The sequence below is a fragment of the Erinaceus europaeus genome, chromosome 15 (genome assembly GCF_950295315.1).
Source record: "Erinaceus europaeus chromosome 15, mEriEur2.1, whole genome shotgun sequence".
NCBI classification, from domain to species: Eukaryota; Metazoa; Chordata; class Mammalia; order Eulipotyphla; family Erinaceidae; genus Erinaceus; species Erinaceus europaeus.
In genome coordinates, this window is record NC_080176.1 from 17530870 (window position 1) to 17551193 (window position 20324).

A 20324-nucleotide genomic window follows, 5' to 3' on the forward strand; every position below is an offset into this window, starting at 1 on the left:
TGTATCTTTATTATTGTTGTTGACGTTGTTTTATCTACTTATTTATTGGATAGAGACAGCCCAAAATTGAGAGGGAAGGGGGAACTAGAGAGGGAGAGACAGAGAGACACCTGCAGCCCTGCTTCCTCACTTGTGAAGTTTCCTCCTGCAGGTGGGGACTGGGCTTGAACCTGGGTCCTTGCACATTGTAACATGTGCACTCAACGAGGTGCACCACCACCTGCCCCGCACCCCATGTGTGTCTTTTTATCTAGAAAAAAAAAAGCTGATCTGGAGCAGGAGAGCTCTAGCGACAACAGCGAAAGGAGGGAGTGTAAGCAGTGGCTGTGAGAGACTCGCAGACAAGGACAGACACACACACAGAGCACGTGCAAAGACGCGCAACGTCATCAGCAGTCAGAAATGCCACTTGGAGAAATAAAAAGAAGATTCTGGGGCTGGGCAGTGGCACACCTGGTAGAGTGCTGGGACTCAGGTTCAAGCCTCCGCTCTCCACCCATGGGGGGGAAGCTTCACGAGTGGTACAGCAGGTCTGCAGGTGGCTCTCGTTCTCTCTCCCTCTCTGTCTCCCCCTACACTTGTGACTTCTCTGTCCAGGAAATAAAATATTACAAAGTAAATAGAATAAGACCCCATCGAGGGCCGGGCGGAGGTGCAGCGGGTTAAGTGCACATAGTACAAAGTGCAAGGACTGGCGTAAAGATCCAGGTTTGAGCCCCCGGCTCCCCACCTGCAGGGGAGTCGCTTCACAGGCAGTGAACCAGATCTGCAGGTGTCTATCTTTCTCTCCCTCTCTGTCTTCCCCCTCCTCTCTCCTTTTCTCTGTCCTATCCAATAAAATGTAAAAAAATGGCCACCAGGAGTAATGGATTCGTAGTGCAGGCACCGAGCTCCAGTAATAATATATTTTTTAAATATTTATTTTATTTATTCCCTTTTGTTGCCCTTGTTTTTTGTTGTTGTAACGTGAGTGCTGAACCAGGCGCACCACCTCCTGGACCTCCTTGGATGTTTTCTAAATGCAAAGCTGATGGCTCAAAATAAATGACTGAAGACCTTCCCCCTCTCCTTGTGTGGCCTGGCCACTCTACGAGAGCACAGACTCACTTCGCAGAGGGCGCCTGTCCCTTCCTGCTCCGGCACCACACCAGGTCTGTTTGAGACCGGATGGACCAAGTGACCTTTCATCCCCCACGCCCAGCTGGCTGGACTCTCCTCTTCAATCACAGAGTTAAGTTTGTCCAAATGCAAGAAACGCCTTGCTGGGACTTTGCATTAAATGCAGAGCTGGGAACTTTTGACCTTTTTCTGATAGTCTTCTCACTCCTAAGCATGGCCCGTCACCCCCGTTGATATGAGACACTTCTTCTTCTTCTTCTTCTTCTTCCTCTTCCTCTTCTTCTTCTTCTTCTTCCTCTTCCTCTTCCTCTTCCTCTTCTTCTTCTTCTTCTTCTAGCGTTTGCCCTTCTTCCGTAGCCAGTTAACAGCGTCAGGTTGAGCCTGATGTAAAGTTTCGAGACCTCCTTTGAATCTGGAGAGGTGGCAGTCGTAGACACTTACAAGTCAGTCCACGTGTACGATCCTCAGGCGGACAAGATAGCACATGTGGATAGTGTGCCTGCTTTGCCACACACAACCCAGGTTCAAGCCTGGCCTCCACCTCACTGGAGGAAGCTTCAGTGTCTCTCTCCACCCCCCAACCTCCAGTCTCCCTGTCTTATCTGACAAAGTCAGTCTGAAATACTGAAGCCCTGGTGATAACGGGGGAAAAGATGTACTATTCATATATATATATATATTTATTTTCATATTTTAAATATATTTATTTTCCCTTTTGTTGCCGTTACTTTTTATTGTTGTAGTTATTATTGTTGTTGTTATTGATGTCATCGTTGTTGGATAGGACAGAGAGAAACGGAGAGAGGAGGGGAAGACGGGGAGAGAAAGATAGACACCTGCAGACCTGCTTCACCGCCTGTGAAGCGACTCCCCTGCAGGTGGGGAGCCGGGGACTCAAACTGGGATCCTTACACTTCGTGCCATGTGCGATTAACCTGCCGTGCTACCGCCTGACCCCCCATTTTTCCTATTTTTATGGGAACATTAATAGTTTACAGTAAATGCCATTCGCGGTACATGTGTATAGTTTCTTAGATTTTTGCACAGACTCTTACCCCAGTCTAGGTCCTCCTCCGCCATCATGCATCAGAACCTGAAAGGCCCCAACCCCTGTGTTCCCCTCACTTCCCCCACGCCGAGTCCTTTACTGTGGTGCAATACACCAACCCCAGTCCAAGTTCTGCTTTGTTTCCCTTCTGTTCTCGTTTCTCAGTTTCTGTCCATGAGTGAGATCACCCCATATTCATCCTTCTCTTTCTGGCTTATCTCACTTAACATGATTCTTTCAAGCTCCATCCAAGTTGGGGTGAAGAAGGTGAAGTTACCATTTTTAATAGCTGAGTAGTATTCCATTGTGTATATAGACCACAACTTGCTCAGCCACTCATCTGTTGTTGAACACCTGGGTTGCTTCCAGGTTTTGGCTATTACAAATTGTGCTGCTATGAACAGATCTTTTTGGATGAGTGTTGGGTTCCTTAGACTATATCCCCAGGAGAGGAATTGCAGGGTCATAGGGTAGATCCAATTAAATTGTTTTAAATTTTATTTCCAATAGAGACAGAATTTAAGAGGGAAGAGGGGGGTGGAGGGGAGAGAGACAGCTGCAACACTGCTTTACCAACTGTGAAGCTTCCTCCTTACAGGTGGGGACAGGGGGTTTGAACCTGGGTTCTTGTTCTTGACCAGGTGCACCACCACCCAGCCCCCAAAGATGCATCATCTCAACTCTCACAAAGCTTTGTGGCTATGAATTCAACATTTAAAAGCTTCCCCCTTCATCTTACTGGATGTGTGTTTAATATCGTCACATTCTTAATGAACGGTCTTTCTACTCCTTGTTCTCAGAAGGCTGGCTCCAGCCTTGGGTCCAGCCTGCCAGGCACAGGGTGACATGGCCCTGCCTGCCCTCCTAGCTGAGGTCTGGTCCCTCATGGGGTGGGCGCATTTCTGAAGCTGTGCATCGGACCCACTAATTGGCGGGTTACTTCTTGTGCTAGTGACACGCTGTTCTATTCATGGCTGCTGGGTGTCATCAGCACACGCACGTGGCTTAGTCACCAGCAGTCACTTCTCTAGTTCTCCTCCTCCCCATTCGTCTCCTGTCTCTTCCTCAGCTTCGAGAGTGTGAGCGGCTCAGCTGGACAGAGCTTCCCCACCCCCACCCCCAAAAAAACAACCCTATCCCCTTGAGTCCTGACATCAAAGAGAATCCTGTGACCTGTGGTGGTTAAACTTTGTTTTGTCTTCTGGGGTATTTTCAGAGAGTAGCCTTCTTACATTGGAGACTTTGAGAACATTCCGCAACTCTGAATTTCCTTAAAGACTGTCTTCTTGGTGTTTTAATTCCATGTGTGTATGTGTTTTATTTTTTTAATATTTGTTTTCCCTTTTGTTGCCCTTGTTTTTTTATTGTTGTTGTAGTTATTACTATTGTTGTTATTAATGTCATCATTGCTAGGACAGAGAGAAATGGAGAGAGGAGGGGAAGACGGGGAGAGAAAGATAGACACCAGCAGACCTGCTTCACCACCTGTGAAGTGACTCCCCTGCAGGTGGGGAGCCAGGGGCTTGAACCGGGATCCTTATGCTATGTGTGTGTGTGTGTGTGTGTGTGTGTGTGTGTGTTTTAAGGATTCTTTTCTCCTCCTCCTCCTCCTCCATCCTCTGATCTTCTTTCCTTTCTGGCCTTCAGGCCATGCTTCTGCTTTTTGGAACCGATGAATCATCCCAACTCCCCTCATTCCCACTCCCACCCCCTTGTCTTGAGTGTTCACTGACTTAATGTGCCATCAGTGCAGGGGCACAGGGCCTGCATGGGGACTCCACCACTCCTAGTGGCCAGTTGTTTTTTGTTTTGTTTTTAATAGAAACAGAAAGTGTTGTTATATGGAGAACTGGGGAATGTTAGGCATGTGCAAACTATTGTATTAACTGTTGAATGTAAAACATTAATTCCCCAATAAAGAGATAGAAGAAGAAGAAAGAAAGAAACAGACGCCAGCAGCCCCGCTCCATAGCTCCTGAAGCTTCCCTCCTGCAGGTGAGGATCAGGGGCTTGAACCCAGATCTTTGTGGATGGTAGTGTGTGTTCTATACTGGGTCACCCACCACCCTGCCCCGTAATACTTAAATCTTGGTGGTGGTGGTTGTTGTTCAGTTTTTTCCTTCTGTGCCTTGCCCAGCCCAGGATCACTAAGATTCCACCCCCATGTTTCCTAGACTGTTTCATGGTGGGAGGAGTGGGCTGTGGGACACAGTGTCCCTAAGACTTTGCTCCATCTTACTCCTAGGTGTGGTGTCTCCCTCTGCATCTCTCCTCTCTGTCTCTCCCTTCATCTAAAAGCAAAAGGCTGTTGGGAGCAGTGGACCATCTGCAGGGGTGAAGCCGCAGTGACAATGCCCAGGAGTGAGCAGTGAGGGGGAGGGCAGCCACCTATGAGGATTCAGGTGTGCCCACTGGCATCCAGCAGCTCTGATGGTCCCTTTGCTCTGAGGTGACAGCCCCACTCTGGCCTGTGGTGCTGCTGGGGACTGAACTAGGGACTCCCGAGCCTTGGACAGGAACATTTTTTTTTCTCAATTTTTTGTAAAACCATTTGGGGCTTGAACTTAGGTCGTCAGGTGCAGTGAAGTCCGTGCTCTGATAGGGCCAGTTGGTTGGTGGCACACCTGGCTGAGCACACACATTACAGTGCACAAGGACCCAGGTTCAAGCCCCAGGTCTCCCCAGCAGGGGAGAGCTTCACAAGTGGTGACACAGTGCTGCCTATGTCTCTGTCTGTCTCTCTCCCTCTCTGTCTCCCTCTTCCTCTCGATTTCTATGTCCAATAAATAAAAGAAAAAATAGCTTTTAAAGTCCATGCTTTAACATGTGAGCTCTCTCCTACTCCCTGTAAATGGCATTTAAAAACTCATTTATTTATTTATTTAATCTAGTAAAGACAGAAATTGGGAGAGGAGGAAGGGAAGGAAGGAAGTGGGGGAGAGAAAGACATCTGCAGACCTGCTTCATTGCTTGTGAAGCATCCTGCCTAAAGGTGAGAATCTGGGACTTGAACCCAGGTCCTTGCACATTATAACATGTGTGCTCAACTAGGTGCTAACTGGCATTTTTAAACATCATTTTCCAATTACTCACTGCTAACTTAATAGAAATTCTACATGTCTGTGTGTGGGGGGGGTTGTCATATCCTGCAATGCAATACGACAGCTAGATTGACTTACTAATTCTAGAAGGGTTTTGAAATTCTCGGCAGACTTTCTTAGACTGTCCACATACACAATCATGTAATTGAAAACAATGGCTCAACCTCTGCCGTCTGTTACCTCCACCTCTGCCCAGGACCCCCTGTCACATGGAGACACACATGTAGTCAGAGCAGGGCTGGGAAGACAGCACAGTGGTTCTGCAAAAGACTCTCATGCCCGAGACTCTACGCTCACAAGTTCAATCCCCAGCACCACCATTAGCCAGAGCTGAGCTGTGCTCTGGTGACAAAGGAAAAAAGCGGTTAGTCAGCACAGACCCTGGGCTGGCCCGGCTTCAGGGAGGTGGTGCTCAAGTTGAATAAAGGAATTAATTTTTTATTGTATTTTATTGTTGCCTCCGGGGTTATTGATGGGGCTCGGTGCCTGCATCATGAATCTATTGCTCCTGGAGCCTGTTTTTTTCCCCTCTTGTTGCTCTTGTTTTACCGTTATTGTGGTTACTATTGTTGTTATTGATGCCATCGTTGTTGGATAGGACAGAGAGAAATGGAGAGAAGAGGGAAAAATGGAGAGAGAAAGACAGACACCTGCAGACCTGCTTCACCGCTTGTGAAGCGACTCCCCTGCAGGTGGGGAGCCGGGGGCTCGAACCGGGATCCTTATGCCGGTCCTTGTGCTTCGCACCATGTGTGCTCAATCTGCTGCACTACCACCCGACCCCTAAGGAATTAATTTTTTAAAATCCTTGAATATATCAATAACCATTGTTTCGGTGTCCTTGTCTACTGATTCCCTCCTTCCTGTCCTTTCTGGGGGTGTCTCCACACTCAGCCTCTGCCTCGTGCTTGTGAGTCCCTCCCTGCTTCTGCTTGGCTAGTCTGGGTGTCCCTGTGGGCTGGCAGCCCAGAATCTGGCACTGGTATCTGGTGTGGCTGCTTCATGAACTGCTATTCCATCTTCATGCACTGGGCTGGGCCTTTGGGCTTGGACCTTGACTGTAGGGGCTCCTGGAGCCCTACTGGCTTATTTTTATTTTTATTTTTTTGCCTCCAGGGTTATTGCTGGGGCTCAGTGCCTGCACCATGAATCCATTGCTCCTGGAGGCCATCTACCCCCTTTGTTGCCCTTGTTGCCTTGCCATGGTTATTATTGTCGTTGGTGTCGTTCATTGTTGGATAGGACAGAGAGAAATGGAGAGAGGAGGGGAGGATGGGGAGAGAAAGACACCTGTAGACCTGCTTCACTGCCTGTGAAGCGGACCACCCCCCCCCTACAGGTGGGGAGCCGAGGGCTCGAACCGGGATCCTTACACGCTGGTCCTTGTGCTTCGTGCCACATGTGCTTTACCCACTGCGCTACTGCCCGGCCCCCTTTTATTTGATTTTTTAAAAGAACGATTTATTTAGGGGCATGGAAGATAGCATAATGGTTATGCCTGAAGCGCCAGGGTCCCCAGGTTCAGCCACCAGCTCTGGTGAAGGAGGAGGGAAACAGGGAGGCTGTTAGGAGGGAGAAGTGCCAGAAGGAGGAAGGAGGAGAACTACAGCACCAACGACGTCAGGACAGAGAATGAGAGAGGTCCAGGGCGCCACTCCAGCATAAGTGGTGCTGTGTTGTTAAAATTCCTTGGCTCTTGCCGGGCGGGTCTAGCTTCGCGGTGGTGAACAGAGACGCGGAGACAACGGCTGGGCAGGGAAGCTGTATTTCTTTATTCAGGAACAACGATTCATAAACTAAGACAAACTAATCACCAAACAGAACTCGGCTGTCTCTTTGCGGCGGCGCAAGCACTCTCTCTTACTCTCGAACTCGGGAACCCTCTCTTACTCTGGAACTCAGGAACTCTCCAACTCTGGCACTCCCCGAACTCAGGAACCCAGGAACTCTGGCACTCTGGAACTCTGGCACTCAGGAACTCTCCAACTCTCGCACTCCCGAACTCTGGCGGGGTCCCTGGGGGCGGGGCCAAGCTGGCCCGCGAAATTAACTGGACTGATCTAATTCTCTTGGTGGGGGAGAACTAGAACCCAATGTAAAGCATACAACAGTGCTGAGGATCAAACCCGGGATCCTGTGCCTGCATACCCCATGCTCTGCTGCCCACAAGCAGTGAATCGGGGCTGCAGATCTCTCTCTCTATCTTTCTCTCTCTCTGTCTCTCTCTCCCTCTCACTCCCTCCCTCCCCTCTCTCCCTTTCTCCCTCTCTCACTCTTTCTCCCTCTCTCTCTCCCTCCCCTCTCTCCCTTTCTCCCTCTCTCACTCTCTCTTTCTCCCTCTCTCTCTCCCTCTCTCACTCTCCCTCTCTCACTCTCCCTCTCTCTCTCTCACTCTCCCTCTCTCTCTCCCTCTCTCACTCTCCCTCTCTCTCCCTCTCTCTTTCTTTCTCCCCCCTCCCCCTCTCTCCCCCTTTCTCTCTCTCCCTCTCTCTCCCTTCTCTCTCTCTCCCTCTCTCTTTTTCCCTCTCCCTCTCTCTCCCTCCCTTCCTCCCTCCCTTCCCCTCTCTCTCCCTCTCTCTCCCTCTCTCCCTTCCTTCCCCTCTCTCTCCCTCTCCCTCTCTTTATCACCCCTCCCCTCTCAATTTGTCTCTACCCAACACATAAATGATAAAAATGTAAAGCTTTATGTTGTCAGTGTGACACCAAGGCCTTGTGTATGTGTGAAGCCTCTGAACAACATCACAAACCCAAGTTTCTTTTCTTTGCTTTTTATTTATTTATGAGGGAAGAGAAAAATCACAGAGCCAAGCACAGCTCAGCTCTGGCATCAGGCAATGCCGGGAACTGAACCAGTGGCCTCTGCGAATCAGGCGTGCCAGTCCTGTGCGCTGACAGGTTGAGCTGTCTCTATGGCCCAGGCGTCTGCATCCTCTCTGAGCCATGGCTGGGCTGAGGATGTGTTGACTGCATTTCATACTGAGTCTCCGGTCTCTGACTTCCTCCTGCCTGAAGGTGGAGTCCCAAGTGGGAGGGTCCCTAAGCTGTGGGGGCCAGGTTGTGTGCCAAAGAGATCTCCTTGTTCGGCTGCCTCCGTTCCTCTGTTTCTGAGCAGTTTCCACCATTACTGAGTGCGGGGCAGGGAGGCCCAGCTGTGGCTCTAGGCTGTGGACTGTGGGCATCGTTTCCCTCCTGTTATCTGTTACTAGATCCTTGCTCACCTCTGGCTCATGGTGGTGCTGGGAGCTGAACCTGGGATCTGTGGGGCCTCAGGCATGAAAGGCTTTTTGCATAACCCATTATGCTATCTCCCCAGCCCTTTATTATTTATTTTAGTTATTTTAATGAGAGCGAGGCACTAGAACTCTGCTCACCTCTAGCTGATGGTGGTGCAGAGGATTGAACCTGGGATCTCAGAGCCTCAGGCATGCAAAAAAGCAGAACCATATGCTCTCTCCTCATTCTTGAGTCTCTTACTTACAGATAGCATCCCTTTTCTTTTTTAATTTTCATTTCTCTGCACATTTTTAGATTTTTAAGATTTATTTTTTAAATGTTATTTTGGGTAGAGATAGAGAAATTGAGAGAGAGAGAGAGAGAGGGAGAGAGAGAGCTAATGAAGCATCCCCCCCCCCCTGCAGCTGCAGACCAGGGGTTTGAACCAGGGTCCTTGGCCCCTGGTAACATGTGCTGTACTGGGCATGGCTACCACTGCCCAGATCTTAGTTTATTTTAGTGACAGCACTGCCCAGCACTGGCACAGGGTGGTGCTTGGGATGGGACAGGAGGCCCCCAGAGCCTCGGGTATGCAAGTCCTGTGCCCTGACGCTGAGCTATGTGCCAGCCCCTCTTATTTGTAAAGACTCTGCCTGGTTCAGGGTTCCGGCTTTGAGCCCCACCCAACACTGGGGCCACCACACAAAAGGGGAGCTAGCAAGCAGTGAGGTGCCTCCCTCCCTCTCGATCTCTCTGCCTTTCACCTGTTAACTGAAATCGGGGGTGCTGGGGTTCTTGTATGTGAGAAAGAAGCCCGGTGCCTGGCGGGAGGCAGAGGTGGATGGAAAGAGAGGAATAACTTGCTTGTCCAGGATAAGCTACAGTTTATAAGGTGGAGAACATATATGCTTTTCAACCTTTGCTGAAACCTTTAAAATTAAGCTTCAGCTTTATTATCTTATTGAAAGAGAACAGTGCTCAGAGCGCCACTCAGCTCTAGTGTACGGCATTGCTGGGGCCTGATCCTGTGGCCTCGGGTCCGCGAGTCCAGTGCACTTGTCACCATGCTGTCTTGGCTCAGCTTCCAGGTGGGCATCTGCTGCCCAGGACACTGGTGCTGCCCCTCATGCCCGTGTCACCAACTGGAGGTCAGTTATGGCTTCTGGGGGCCTGTGGCCTCAGTGTGTCTGTCCCTGGGGTGGCACAGAGCAAGGTGTGTCTGTCCAAGCCTTGCCCTCTGGCTGCCTCCCTAGAGGGAGCTGACCTCACAGCAAGCCCTGCTCAAGCTCCCTCCCTCCCAATCTCTCTTCTCTTTCTTTTTTTTAATTTTTTTTTAATATTTATTTTATTTATTTATTCCCTTTTGTTGCCCTTGTTGTTTTATTGTTGTAGTTATTACTGTTGTTGTCGTTGTTGGATAGGACAGAGAGAAATGGAGAGAGGAGGGGAAGACAGAGAGGGGGAGAGAAAGATAGACACCTGCAGACCTGCTTCACCGCCTGTGAAGCGACTCCCCTGCAGGTGGGGAGCCGGGGTTCGAACCGGGATCCTTATGCCGGTCCTTGTGCTTTGCGCCACCTGCGCTTAACCCGCTGCGTTACAGCCCGACTCCCCTCTCTTTTCTTTCTTGCTCTCTCTCTCTCTCTCTCCTGATCTCTTCCCCTCCCTCTTTCCTGCTCTCTTGCTCTATCCTCTGCTCTTTCTCTTGTGCTCTCCTTGCATCTGCTTTCTTGGTGGTGGCCCTGAAGACTGCACCTCTCTGGTCCCCAGGAACCATCAGGAACAGACATGGCAGCTAGACGCAGGGAGCCCCTCTCTCAGCACCATGGTCAGCACCCAGGGAGCTCCATGGATGGTGGGGGAGGGCTGTGGGGTCTCTCCTCTTAGAATAGGTGGGGCCTGGGTGCCTACAGCTGGTGAGCTAGCTCACCTGGACAGTGTCTGCTGCTTTGTCACGTGTGAGACCCAGATTCGAGCCTGGTCCCCAGCCTGTGGAAGGAAACTTCTGTGTTGTGGTCTCTGTCTTGGTCTCAAAAATCAAACAGAAGATAAGGAAGCCAGCATTCCTGGTGCCATCCCACATCCCTATGGGCTTTAAGCCAATACAGACTGCCTGGGGGGGTTGTGACCCCCTTCTCACAGGGCACCTCAGCTAGGCCCTGAGCCATATCCAGTGGCCACTGACAGTGTCTTCCTCTGTGGGGAGCCAGGCACCCCCGGGTGGGGGCAGCCCCAGGTGTCTGTACTGTCCCCCACTGCTGCATCCATCCCCAGCCATGCCCACTGTGGACACAGGCCCACCTGCATTCTGCACTCAGGGCAGTGGATGAATATGGAAGGTTGTTGTTTTTTTTTTATTGTCACCAGGGTTATTGTTGGGGCTTGATGCCAGCACTATAAACCCACTACTCCTGGTGGCCTTTTTCTATTTTATTGGACAGGAGAGAAATTGAGAGTGAGGGGGAGATAGGGAAAAAGACACCTACAGAACTGCTTCACTGCTCATGAAGTGTTCCCCCAGCAGAGGGGGAACAGGGACTTGAACCCGGATCCTTGTGTGTGGTGATATGTGCGCTTAACCATGTGTGCCAATGCCCACCCCTCCTTTTTAAAATAACACATGGTGTTATGTACACATGTGTACATGTGTGTATATATATTTTTTCTTCACATGTTCACCTGAACAGGAGGGAGCTCATTCATTCTTGGTGTAGAGCCAGGACCTTGATTTTATTTTAATTCGGATGGAGACACGATAGCACCAGAGCTTCCTCTAGAGACACAGTACCTCCCATGTGGTGCTGGGGCTCAAACCTGGGCTGCACACAGCTCAGTACATGTCCTCTCCTGTGAGCAATCTCTCAAGTGAACTTACATATTTATTCAGTGCTGAAGCTTCTTCCCTGAGTTCCCTATGAACTTTTTTTTTCCCAGAGAGGAAGACCTGGAGGAGACACACCACAGCACAGCTCCACTGCTTGTGAAACTGCCCATTTGTAGACTGCTCCCTTGAGGTGGCCCGGGGCTCAAACCCTGCCCCTCACATGTGGCAAAGCATGTGTCCTACCTGCTGAACTATTCCCTGCCCCCTGTTGTGCATTTCCTGTCAAAAACTTGAGAGAACGACAGTCCAAGCATCTGTTATAAAAAGTCGCCATGTTTATTCCGCGCCATCGGGAGGTTTGAGTCCACCCGGCTGTCGCAGAGTCACCACGGCCCGTCCCAGGAGGAGAGCTCCCTGTGAGGGAGTAGAAAAGTAGACACGTTCGCAGAGAAAAGTCTTGCGTGTAAACCTGGATGGGGGAGGGTCATCAGTGCCGCCTTCCTGGGGGGCCTATGTGGACTCCAGAAATATGGAGGGTCCCTCCTGCCTTCAAGAGCCGCCGTCTCCAGGAAGTCTGCTAGGGGAGTGGGGGACATGGGTTTTGTGGGCATCCGGGGTGGCAGAGTCCCCTGCAGAGAGTGCTGTGGGGTGCCTTCCTTCCTACGGGCAGCCCTGGTATGCATACCCCCCACATGGGGCCAGAGGGAGTAGGGTACATCCTGAGGGGCTGTCTGTGGGGGGGGGTCCTCTAGCTCTCAAGTATCTACTGCTGGATTTGGGGGATCTCCCTTCACACATGAAGGCCAGAGGAAAGGCAAGCGACCCATGGAGGTGGGCGCTGAGGGGGGGAAGGCTGAGCCCCCCCCCCCGCCTTTGTGGGGGACCACAGGAAGACTTGGCACAGACCCACTGGGCACAAAGCCACTGCCCAGGGTGCACGGGGTTGTGGGGACAGAGGGAGATGGGGCGCCATGTTAGAATGGTTCTGTGCTCAAGACCCAGTTCTGGAGTAGACGCCTGGCTGGAGGTGGGGTTGGCCCCCCCATGTGGCCAGGGGTCCCCCAGGAGGTCCAGGACAGTTATTGCCATTGAGGTTGAAGCTGGAGTGTGGGGATGCCCTGCCGGGGTGCCTCAGCCAGTCTGGATTCTTAGGGGACAGTGTTGGGCCATTGCAGGGTGGTGCTTCTGGAAGGGGGGACACCTCTGTGGGGGCCCATCATCACATGGAGCCTGAAGGTGGGGTTCTTTGGCCTGGAGCCCCATGACCCCAGCCTACAAGTGGGTGAAGTGACCTTGGCAGGGGTGAGGGAGAGTGTTAGCCATCACTAGAAGCCGGTTCCAGCGCTGGAAACTTCCCCCACACAAACTGGGGTTACCAGGCTTCGCGCAGTAGCTGTGCCCCACCCCCACCCCTGGTGTGACTGTGCCCTCGATGCCAAGGCTCCTGTATCCTGTGGCCACAGAGCTGGTGCCACCACCAGAGCTTGTCCCCAAGCCCTGCCTGCGGCTCCCCTAGATCAGGTGGCCTCTAGTCACTGGGAAGGCTTGGGGGTTTCCGGGCTCCTGGGGTAGACGGGGAACCCCCTGCTTGTCCATGGACCCCTACACCCCAACTCTAGGTGGGGCTGTGACCCCAGCTTTTGGCCACCACTCCTCAGTCACAGCAGCAGGCTGGCCTGGGTCAAGGGTCAGAGGTATGGGATGAACCCAGCTGGTCCATCCCGGCACCTGGTTCTCTCTCTCTCTCTCAGCGACAGGCAGCTCCGTGTTTCCTGAGTTTGGTTTCAAGGGGAGAAGAGTGGGCAGAGAGGTGACCCATGGTGGTGGCCCTGGATGGGATATGGAGACACCAGGACCCCGCCTCCCCTGAGCTGGGGCCCACAGCTGGCCTGGCCTCTCTGCAGGTAATGCTGAGCACTGTCCATCCCAGAACCTGAGGAGCCAGGCTGTCCTGCCCCCCAGGTGTTTGTCCTCCGCCTCCCCTTCTCTGAACACTGGGCATTCTGTTCATTAGGGTGCAGAGCAGGGTGGGCAAGGACCTCCAGAACCTTCTCTGATTCCACAGCTCAGGCGTCCAGGAGCGGCTTGGCCGGCATGGTGTGCGTGTGTGTGCGCTAACAGGTTGAGCGGGCTCTATGTGGAAGGTGACCACGGTGTAAAAGGGGAGCAGCCAGCCAGCCACCTAGCGGTGCCCAAGGATGGGGTGAGAGGCAAACAGAGCCAGACCCCTTTCTCCACTCAGGCCCAGCCTCAGCCCCTTGTCTTGGCTTTGAATTTGGGGTGCAGCCCACGCCTGGCCAGGCTGGGGCTGGGCACCCACAGAGACTGGCCTGGGGAGCCCCCCTTTCACATGGGCAGGACAGAGGGGGTGGCATCTGGGGATGCAGCTGAGTGTCCTGGCAGTCCTGGTGGTTTTGAGGAAACTGGGGGTTGGGAGGTGCAGGCACAGCACAGTGGGTGCAGGGTCCCTGGACACCTCTTGGGCGCCTCCAGGTTCCTCTGCACCCCGGGAGTAGACGCGGGGACCCCCATCTCAAGGTGGCAGGTCCAGGTCGCCATGTAGGCTGGTTCTCCCAGCAGGATGCGGCTTCAGGAGGGCACAGCCCCCGTTTCTGTGGGCATGCTCTCGGCTGCACTGAATGAGCTTCCGTCAGTTGGCAGGACTACAGGGCTGCTTCCTTCCAGAAGTTTCCTTGGAGCCCCCTCTGGCCCAGGGCGGCCTGATTCTCCGGCGTCTGTTTCTTGATCCTTCTCAGGCTCCTCGTGCCTCTGAGATGAATGCAGGGGGGTGGGGTGGGGGGCTGTGTGCCCAGGCCCTCCTCTGGGATGACAGGAGTGGAGGCCCCATGAGGGGCACTTGAGGAGCGGGGGGCTGGCGGGCACCCCCAAACCTTGTCTTTAGGGGACCCTCAGTGTTGGTGTCTGTCCACAGAGCTGCACCCCAGGACCTCCTGGTGGTCCCTGGAGTCCAGGTCCCCTTCAGAACCCTGAGGCCTCTCTGCCTGTGAAGCCAAGCCCCAACTTCCAGCAGCCACTGTGGGGGTGGCGGGGATGGGGTCCTTCTTGGGCCCGCCCAAGGGGGCACAGGCAGTCACACTGACACAGGGCACAGGGTCTCAGTCACTCTAATGGTCATTCGTGTCCCCGTGGGGGAGCGTGGGTCTGAGCCGCCCCCGCCCAGCCATGTCTCAGGCCAGAGTCCCCCTCCTGCTGACCCCCAGCTTGAGGAGAGGCCCAGGGAGTCCCTAGGGGCAGAGCCACGGTCCAGCGCGTCCAGCCTCCAATGGGACCATTCTGACCGGGCGTTGGGCGTCGGGAGGGTGGACGTGGCAGTCGCCTCGGAGCCGAGGTCAGAGGTCGCCACTCTGGGGCTCCACGCTGCGTGCCTCCCGTGGATGCCCGCGGGCCAGCTTGGGGAAGCGGGGGGCCGCCCGGGGCCGGCTGCTCCTACCGGGGGGCTCTCCAGGCGGGGGGAGGTCCCTGCAAGACAAGGGGAAGAGGGTGAGACAGCCTCAGGCCACTGACTGGATTCCCGCTTACTATTTTTATATTATTTACGTATGTTTTTGTTAGAGATAAACTGTGAGAGGCGGCCGGGTACCAGCATACAAGGATCCGCACAAGGACCCCAGCTCGAGCCCCTGGCTCCCCAGCTGCAGGGGGGGGTCGCTTTGCAAGTCATGAAGCAGGTCTGCAGGTGTCTATGTTTCTCTCCCCCTCTCTCCTCTCGGTATCTCTGTCCTGCCCTATTAAAAAGAAAATGGTGGGGCAGGGGTAGATAGCATAATGGTTATGCAAAGAGACTTTGATACCTCAGCCTCCAAAGTCACAGGTTTGATCCCCTGCACCACATTAAGCCAGAGCTGATCAGTGCTCTGTTAATAAAAAGAAAAAAAATGGCCTCCAGGAGCGGTGGATTTGTAGTGCAGGCACTGAGCCCCAGTAATAACCCTGGAGGCAAAAAAGAAATGGGGAGGGTCATCAGCACCCCACCTTCCGGGGGGGGCCTGTGTGGACTCCAGATATATGGGGTCGCTCCTGCCTTCAAGAGCCGCCGCTACCAGGATGTCTGCTCAGGGAGTTAGATGGCAAAATATTATCCAAAATAATAAAACACATTTTAAAAATGAACATTAAAAAAGGATTTCTCATGGAGAGGCCTGGAGCACAGGCTCTTAGCAGCCCTTCAGTCCTCCAGAGTCTCTGATCCCTCCTCCTCCCCTGGTGCCTGGCTGCCCCTCCTATTTGGGCATCCCCACCTGTCACATGGGAGTGACAGTCACCCACAAGGTGGTGCAAAGCTGTTTTTATTTCCCCTTAATTATCATTTATTGGGTAGAGACAGACCTGCAGCAAAGCTTTCTCCCTGTAGGTGGGGCAGGGACTTGAACCTGGGTCCTTGCACATGGGAACATGTTCGTTCATCCAGGTGCGCCACTGCCCAGCCCAGATTCTGATCTGTCCATGGTTCAGTTGGGTGCCTTTGGGGCACCCTTGGGGGGGCCAGGGGACAGCAGCTGTGACTGCAGAGCTGGCCAGCAGGCACAGGCTGGGGCTTCCTGGGTCCCCCATGGCACGCAGGGAAGGAAGCTGAGTTTCTGGAGTGAGCACAGGACTCATCCCACAGGAAGGGAAGCTGGTGCTACTCTCAGGAGATGGGGGTCTCCCACTGCCCCCCAAAAGTGTCAGCCAGGGGTACCCCCAGTCTGGCAGTACCCACTCTAGTCCCAGGAAGCTCACTTTCACATGCCCCCTACTCCAGTCTCCTGCCTGCTAAGCCGAGTCCCTGAAGCTGTCCCCACATGGAGTCATGGGAAACACAAGGTACCGGGGGAGAGGCACTGAGCCCAGGAGCTGCCAGGCTGTGTATCCCAGTGGTCAGTGCTGGGCCCACAGTGGATACAGGTGTCTCCCCCTCTTCCGCTCTCTACAAGCAGTGAGGGGCCAGGGGGTGGCTCACCCAGTGAAGCAAACGTGTTATCATGTACAAAGGACCTGGGTTCAAGTCTCCTCCCCCCCTGCAGGTGTGGACGTTTCAAGAACAGTGGGCAAGTGTCTCTGTCAGAGAAAGAAAAAACAAGCCCGCTGGTGACAAAATCCTTCCAACAAACAAAGCCCAAGAAGTGAAAAGAACTGAAAACGGCATGCTGGGAGGCCATGCAGAGGCCTGTTTCTTTCTCCTGTGGGTCGGTTAGCACTGAAGCCTCCCCCCGCAGCACTAACACTGCCATGTGGCACCCAGGGCGAGGCGGACACGCTGGCAGGTGAGCTCTCTCTCTCCAGCTCTGGGTAAGTAGGTGGCCTGGTGACAGCCTCTTTGTGTCACAGTGGGGCCCCCAGTCGAGGGGTGGGACTAAAGCCGCCTCACTCTGTGGCCTGGGAAGTGGCCTCGGGCCCCGTGACATTTCTAAGCCCAGGGGATGAGGAACGTGTGTAGGAGGAGCCTGCTTGTGACACTGGGCAAGGGACAGCCCCCCCATCCTTGGGCTCCCAAAATAGTCCTTGGAGGGGCAGGGAGATAGCACAGAGATTGTGCACAGAGTTCCGTGTCCGGGGTCATGGATTTGAACCCCAGCTTCGCGAGCAGCCAGAGCTGAGCGGCGTTCTGATCCTTTCAGAGAAGCTCAACATCTAGTTAGATAGCAGCTGCACACACAGGCTCTGCCAGCCCTGCCCCAGGCCAGGAACAGACTGCTGGGTGGAGAGTTTTCTAGAGAGGCCCAGGGCAGGGCTCCCTCTGTGTGAGCACAGCCGGGGGGGGGGGGGGGGGCTTGGCGGGCTCCAACACTGTGCCCTTGAGGCCGTTCACACCGGCACCCCTCCTCTCTGCAGAGTCTCCCCCACACCCTCGCTGTGCCCAGGCTGCGTGGGATGGAACTGTCCGGTGGTGGGTGAGGGGGTCACAGAGAGCAAGCGAGCACATCCTGTGCCCTGGTGTCCCTTCTGCAGTGATGGGGACCCTAGCTGACTATGAGCCTCTTCCGGGCACAAGTCTGTACCCAAGCAGCCAGCCGGAGGAAGCCCACACGGCCACAGTCAGTCCCCGCAGGGACGGGCCAGGCTCATATCTCCTCCCCAGAGCCCTTCACTCGCTGCTCATCTCCTAGCAGTGGCAGCTGGAGGGGTGCAGGGGCCACGCAGCCTAGTCCTGCCCACTCACCCACTGCTTCTGCACCAGCACTGAGGAGGGCTGCCCACTGCCTGGCCCCTGCCAGGGGTTAGGGTGGACTGGACGGGGCTCCCTGCTTCCCCGGGCAGTCACTGGAAAGATGTCCTGAGTCGCTGCATAGCTTCTAGAAACACAGGTCTCAGTCTCCACCCTCCCAGGGCTGCCCCCCTGCATGAGCACAGCCCCACCTCCTCGGCTGTATGCCAGGCTCTAGTGACCTATTTGCCGTTTCTGCACAAGAAAGCACTTCACAGTCCTGTAGCATGCTGGGGGCAGCAGCTCCTTTCCTGGTGGGACAGTGGTCCTCAGTACAGCTGTGGGCACAGGGGGCGTCCTGTCTTGGATGGAGCTTGAAGGCATCATCTCACTTACAGGTGGAACTTAGGACAGAGGAACCGGACGGTGACGTACACGTCATCATGGGTAAGGACCGGGGTTCAAGCCCTTGGTCCTCACCTGCAGAGGGGACCCACAGGCAGTGAAGCTTGGACAGGATGTGGCGAACGATAGTGGGAAGGCATCTGGGGTGTGGGGGAGTGTTTTGTACCCACGTGCCAACACCTGTGCCTTCTCTGCTCTCCCTCCAAGAGCCCACAGGTGCCAAGCTTGTAGCCCCGGTGATGGCCCCTCCACACCTGTCTCGACACAGGCAGGAGACCCCCAGGTAAGCCACACGCCAGCCAGCCAGCCAGCGAGCTTGTGCTATGTGCCCACCCCCTCTTCAGAAGAGGAATCTTGAGGCTGAGAGAGGTCACCTGGCCCCAGGTGAAGAACACACATGGGGGCTGGGGAGATGGCATAACGGTTGTGCAAAGAGATGCTCATGCCTGAGGCTTCAAGATCCCAGGTTCAATCCCCAGCACCACCAGAGGCCAGAGCAGACAGTGCTGGGGGGGGGGGGACACGCAGGTCCCAATCAGCCCTGCTAAACCCCAACTCTCAGTGCTGGGTGGTCCACTGACCACAGGTGGGGAGAGGGCAGGTGGTGGCTGTTTGCTCGATTTGTAAATAAAGTTTTATTGGAACACAGCTCACCTGTTCATTTCCATGCTGTCTAAGGTGCTTTTTCCTCTCCCATGGGATCTTGCAGGGACCAAGTGGCTAGCGGAGGGGAAGGGATTTGCTCCTGGTCCCTAACTTTCAGCAGGGCACCCAGCAGTGAGGCCTCTCCCTGCCCTATGCTGATGGGTATGGAGCCCTCAGCCTCCAACTGCAGACTGAAGGACAGACCTGTCAACAGCTGCTGGGGGTGAGGGGACACAGATGCGGGAGTGTGGCCCCTGGGTCTCTGGGCTAGTCTAGTGCACAGGGAACATCGAAGACACACACACACACACACACACACACACACACACACGCTGAGAGAGAGGACTGGGTCCAACTCACACCCAAGTGGCTGAGCTGTGGGACCCAGGTCTGCCTCCAGGTTATTTAAAACGGGTTTTTCAGCCTTGATGTATGTCCCTTCCCCAATTGGGACTGATGCGGGTGGCGGTGCCCATGGTGATAATCCACCAGCCCCTCAGATCGCCTGAGCATGGGTTTCAGGTTTTGTTTTTTTTTGGAGGGGGAGCAGTTCATCCTCTGCAGCCCTAAGCACCTGCTGGGGCTCAAACCCAGGGTCTGACTCCCCTCAGGTCACTGATTCCTGTGCTGTCACCCCCTGCATGTGCCAGAGTGAGGCTCTGGTTCTCTCCCATTAGTAAATGAATCTTTCTCAGAAAGGGGGTGAGGGGGAGACAGCATCATGGTTCTGCAAAAGACTCTCATGCCTGAGGTGCTGAAGTCCCAGGTTCAGTCCCCAGCACCACCATAAGCCAGAGCAGTGCTTGGAAAGAAAGGGAAGAGAGGAGGGGTTGGTGGGGAATGAGGGCTGTGTGCTGCCTGCGGCCTTCCCAACACGGCTGAGTCGCTGTTGCTTGTTCACCCTCAGCCCAACAGGACAGGAGGCAGCAGGCCTGAAATAAGCTCATCTGCCTCCCCAGCTCAGAGCTGCATTTTCAACTGCTCCAATGGTTAAAAATAAAAGGTGTGAAGTAGGGTAAGCCGCTGGCATCTTGTCTGAGTTCCTAACTCGGACCCTCTCAGGCTGGAGCAAGGGGTGAGACCAGGCTGAAATGGCTCCCCCGGGGGGCGGCACACACCAGTCCCGGTCTACAGATGGGGAAACTGAGGCACAGAGAGGTCAGGGAAATGAGGCAAGAGTGATGACCCTGAAGCTTAAGTCCTATAAAAAGGTGTTCACAATGCATAAGGACCCAGGTTCAAGCCCCCTCCTCCGCCCCCGCCTGCAGGAAGGAAGCTTCACAAGCGGTGAAGCAGTGCTACAGGTGTCTCTCTCTCCCTTTCCTCTCTGTCAAATAAAAGGTGGAGGGGGGGCCACTGGGTATAGGGAGTTTGTTTCCAGGCACCAAATAAAAGCAGAGAGATTCACAGGGCTCTGGCTGCACAGCTTACCAGGGTGAAAAGAAGGGGAGCTCTGTGGAAAGGAGCAGTGACAGGGAGACTAGTCCCATCCCCTGAATGCTTCTACCTCCTCAGCTCCAGGTTCACCCTGCTTCTCAGGAAGCCTGGCATACACTGTGCCCACACCTGGAACCCCAGGTCCAGGGGCAGCCTTCTGAGGTGCACCTCCCACCAGGCCCATTGTACAGATGGGGAAATCGAGGCCCAGGCCCCAAGTGGGTCGCAGCTGAGATGGCTGAGCCGGGAGACGGTGTGACCTGAGGGAAGCCGGGTCACTGGACATCCTCTGCCTGTCCCTTTCCTGTGACAGACACAGAGCAATCTGGTCCCCAATCCCAATGGTCTGGTGGTTTCCTGCCTCCCCAGGAGTGTGTGACAAGGACA

The 20324-nt window shown here is 54.2% G+C and overlaps 1 protein-coding gene and 1 long non-coding RNA gene across 2 annotated transcripts in view; one reads left to right on the top strand and one right to left on the bottom strand.

The window, feature by feature from the left end:
• Positions 1-11620: 11620 nt before the first annotated feature.
• Positions 11621-20324, bottom strand: part of SNX29 (sorting nexin 29) — a 248126-nt gene continuing 239422 nt past the window's right edge. Inside the window, exons 21-22 of the mRNA XM_007534624.3 lie at positions 14163-14785; positions 11621-14106 (exon numbers count right to left, since the gene is read on the bottom strand). Of these exons, the coding sequence (XP_007534686.2) occupies positions 14656-14785 (130 nt within the window). The 3' untranslated portion in view covers positions 11621-14106; positions 14163-14655. The remainder of the gene's footprint in view (positions 14107-14162; positions 14786-20324) is intronic.
• LOC132533098 (uncharacterized) lies at positions 16551-18360 on the top strand. Its single transcript, XR_009544982.1, has 3 exons — positions 16551-16569; positions 17849-17897; positions 18063-18360. It is a non-coding gene; the product is annotated as an uncharacterized LOC132533098 (long non-coding RNA).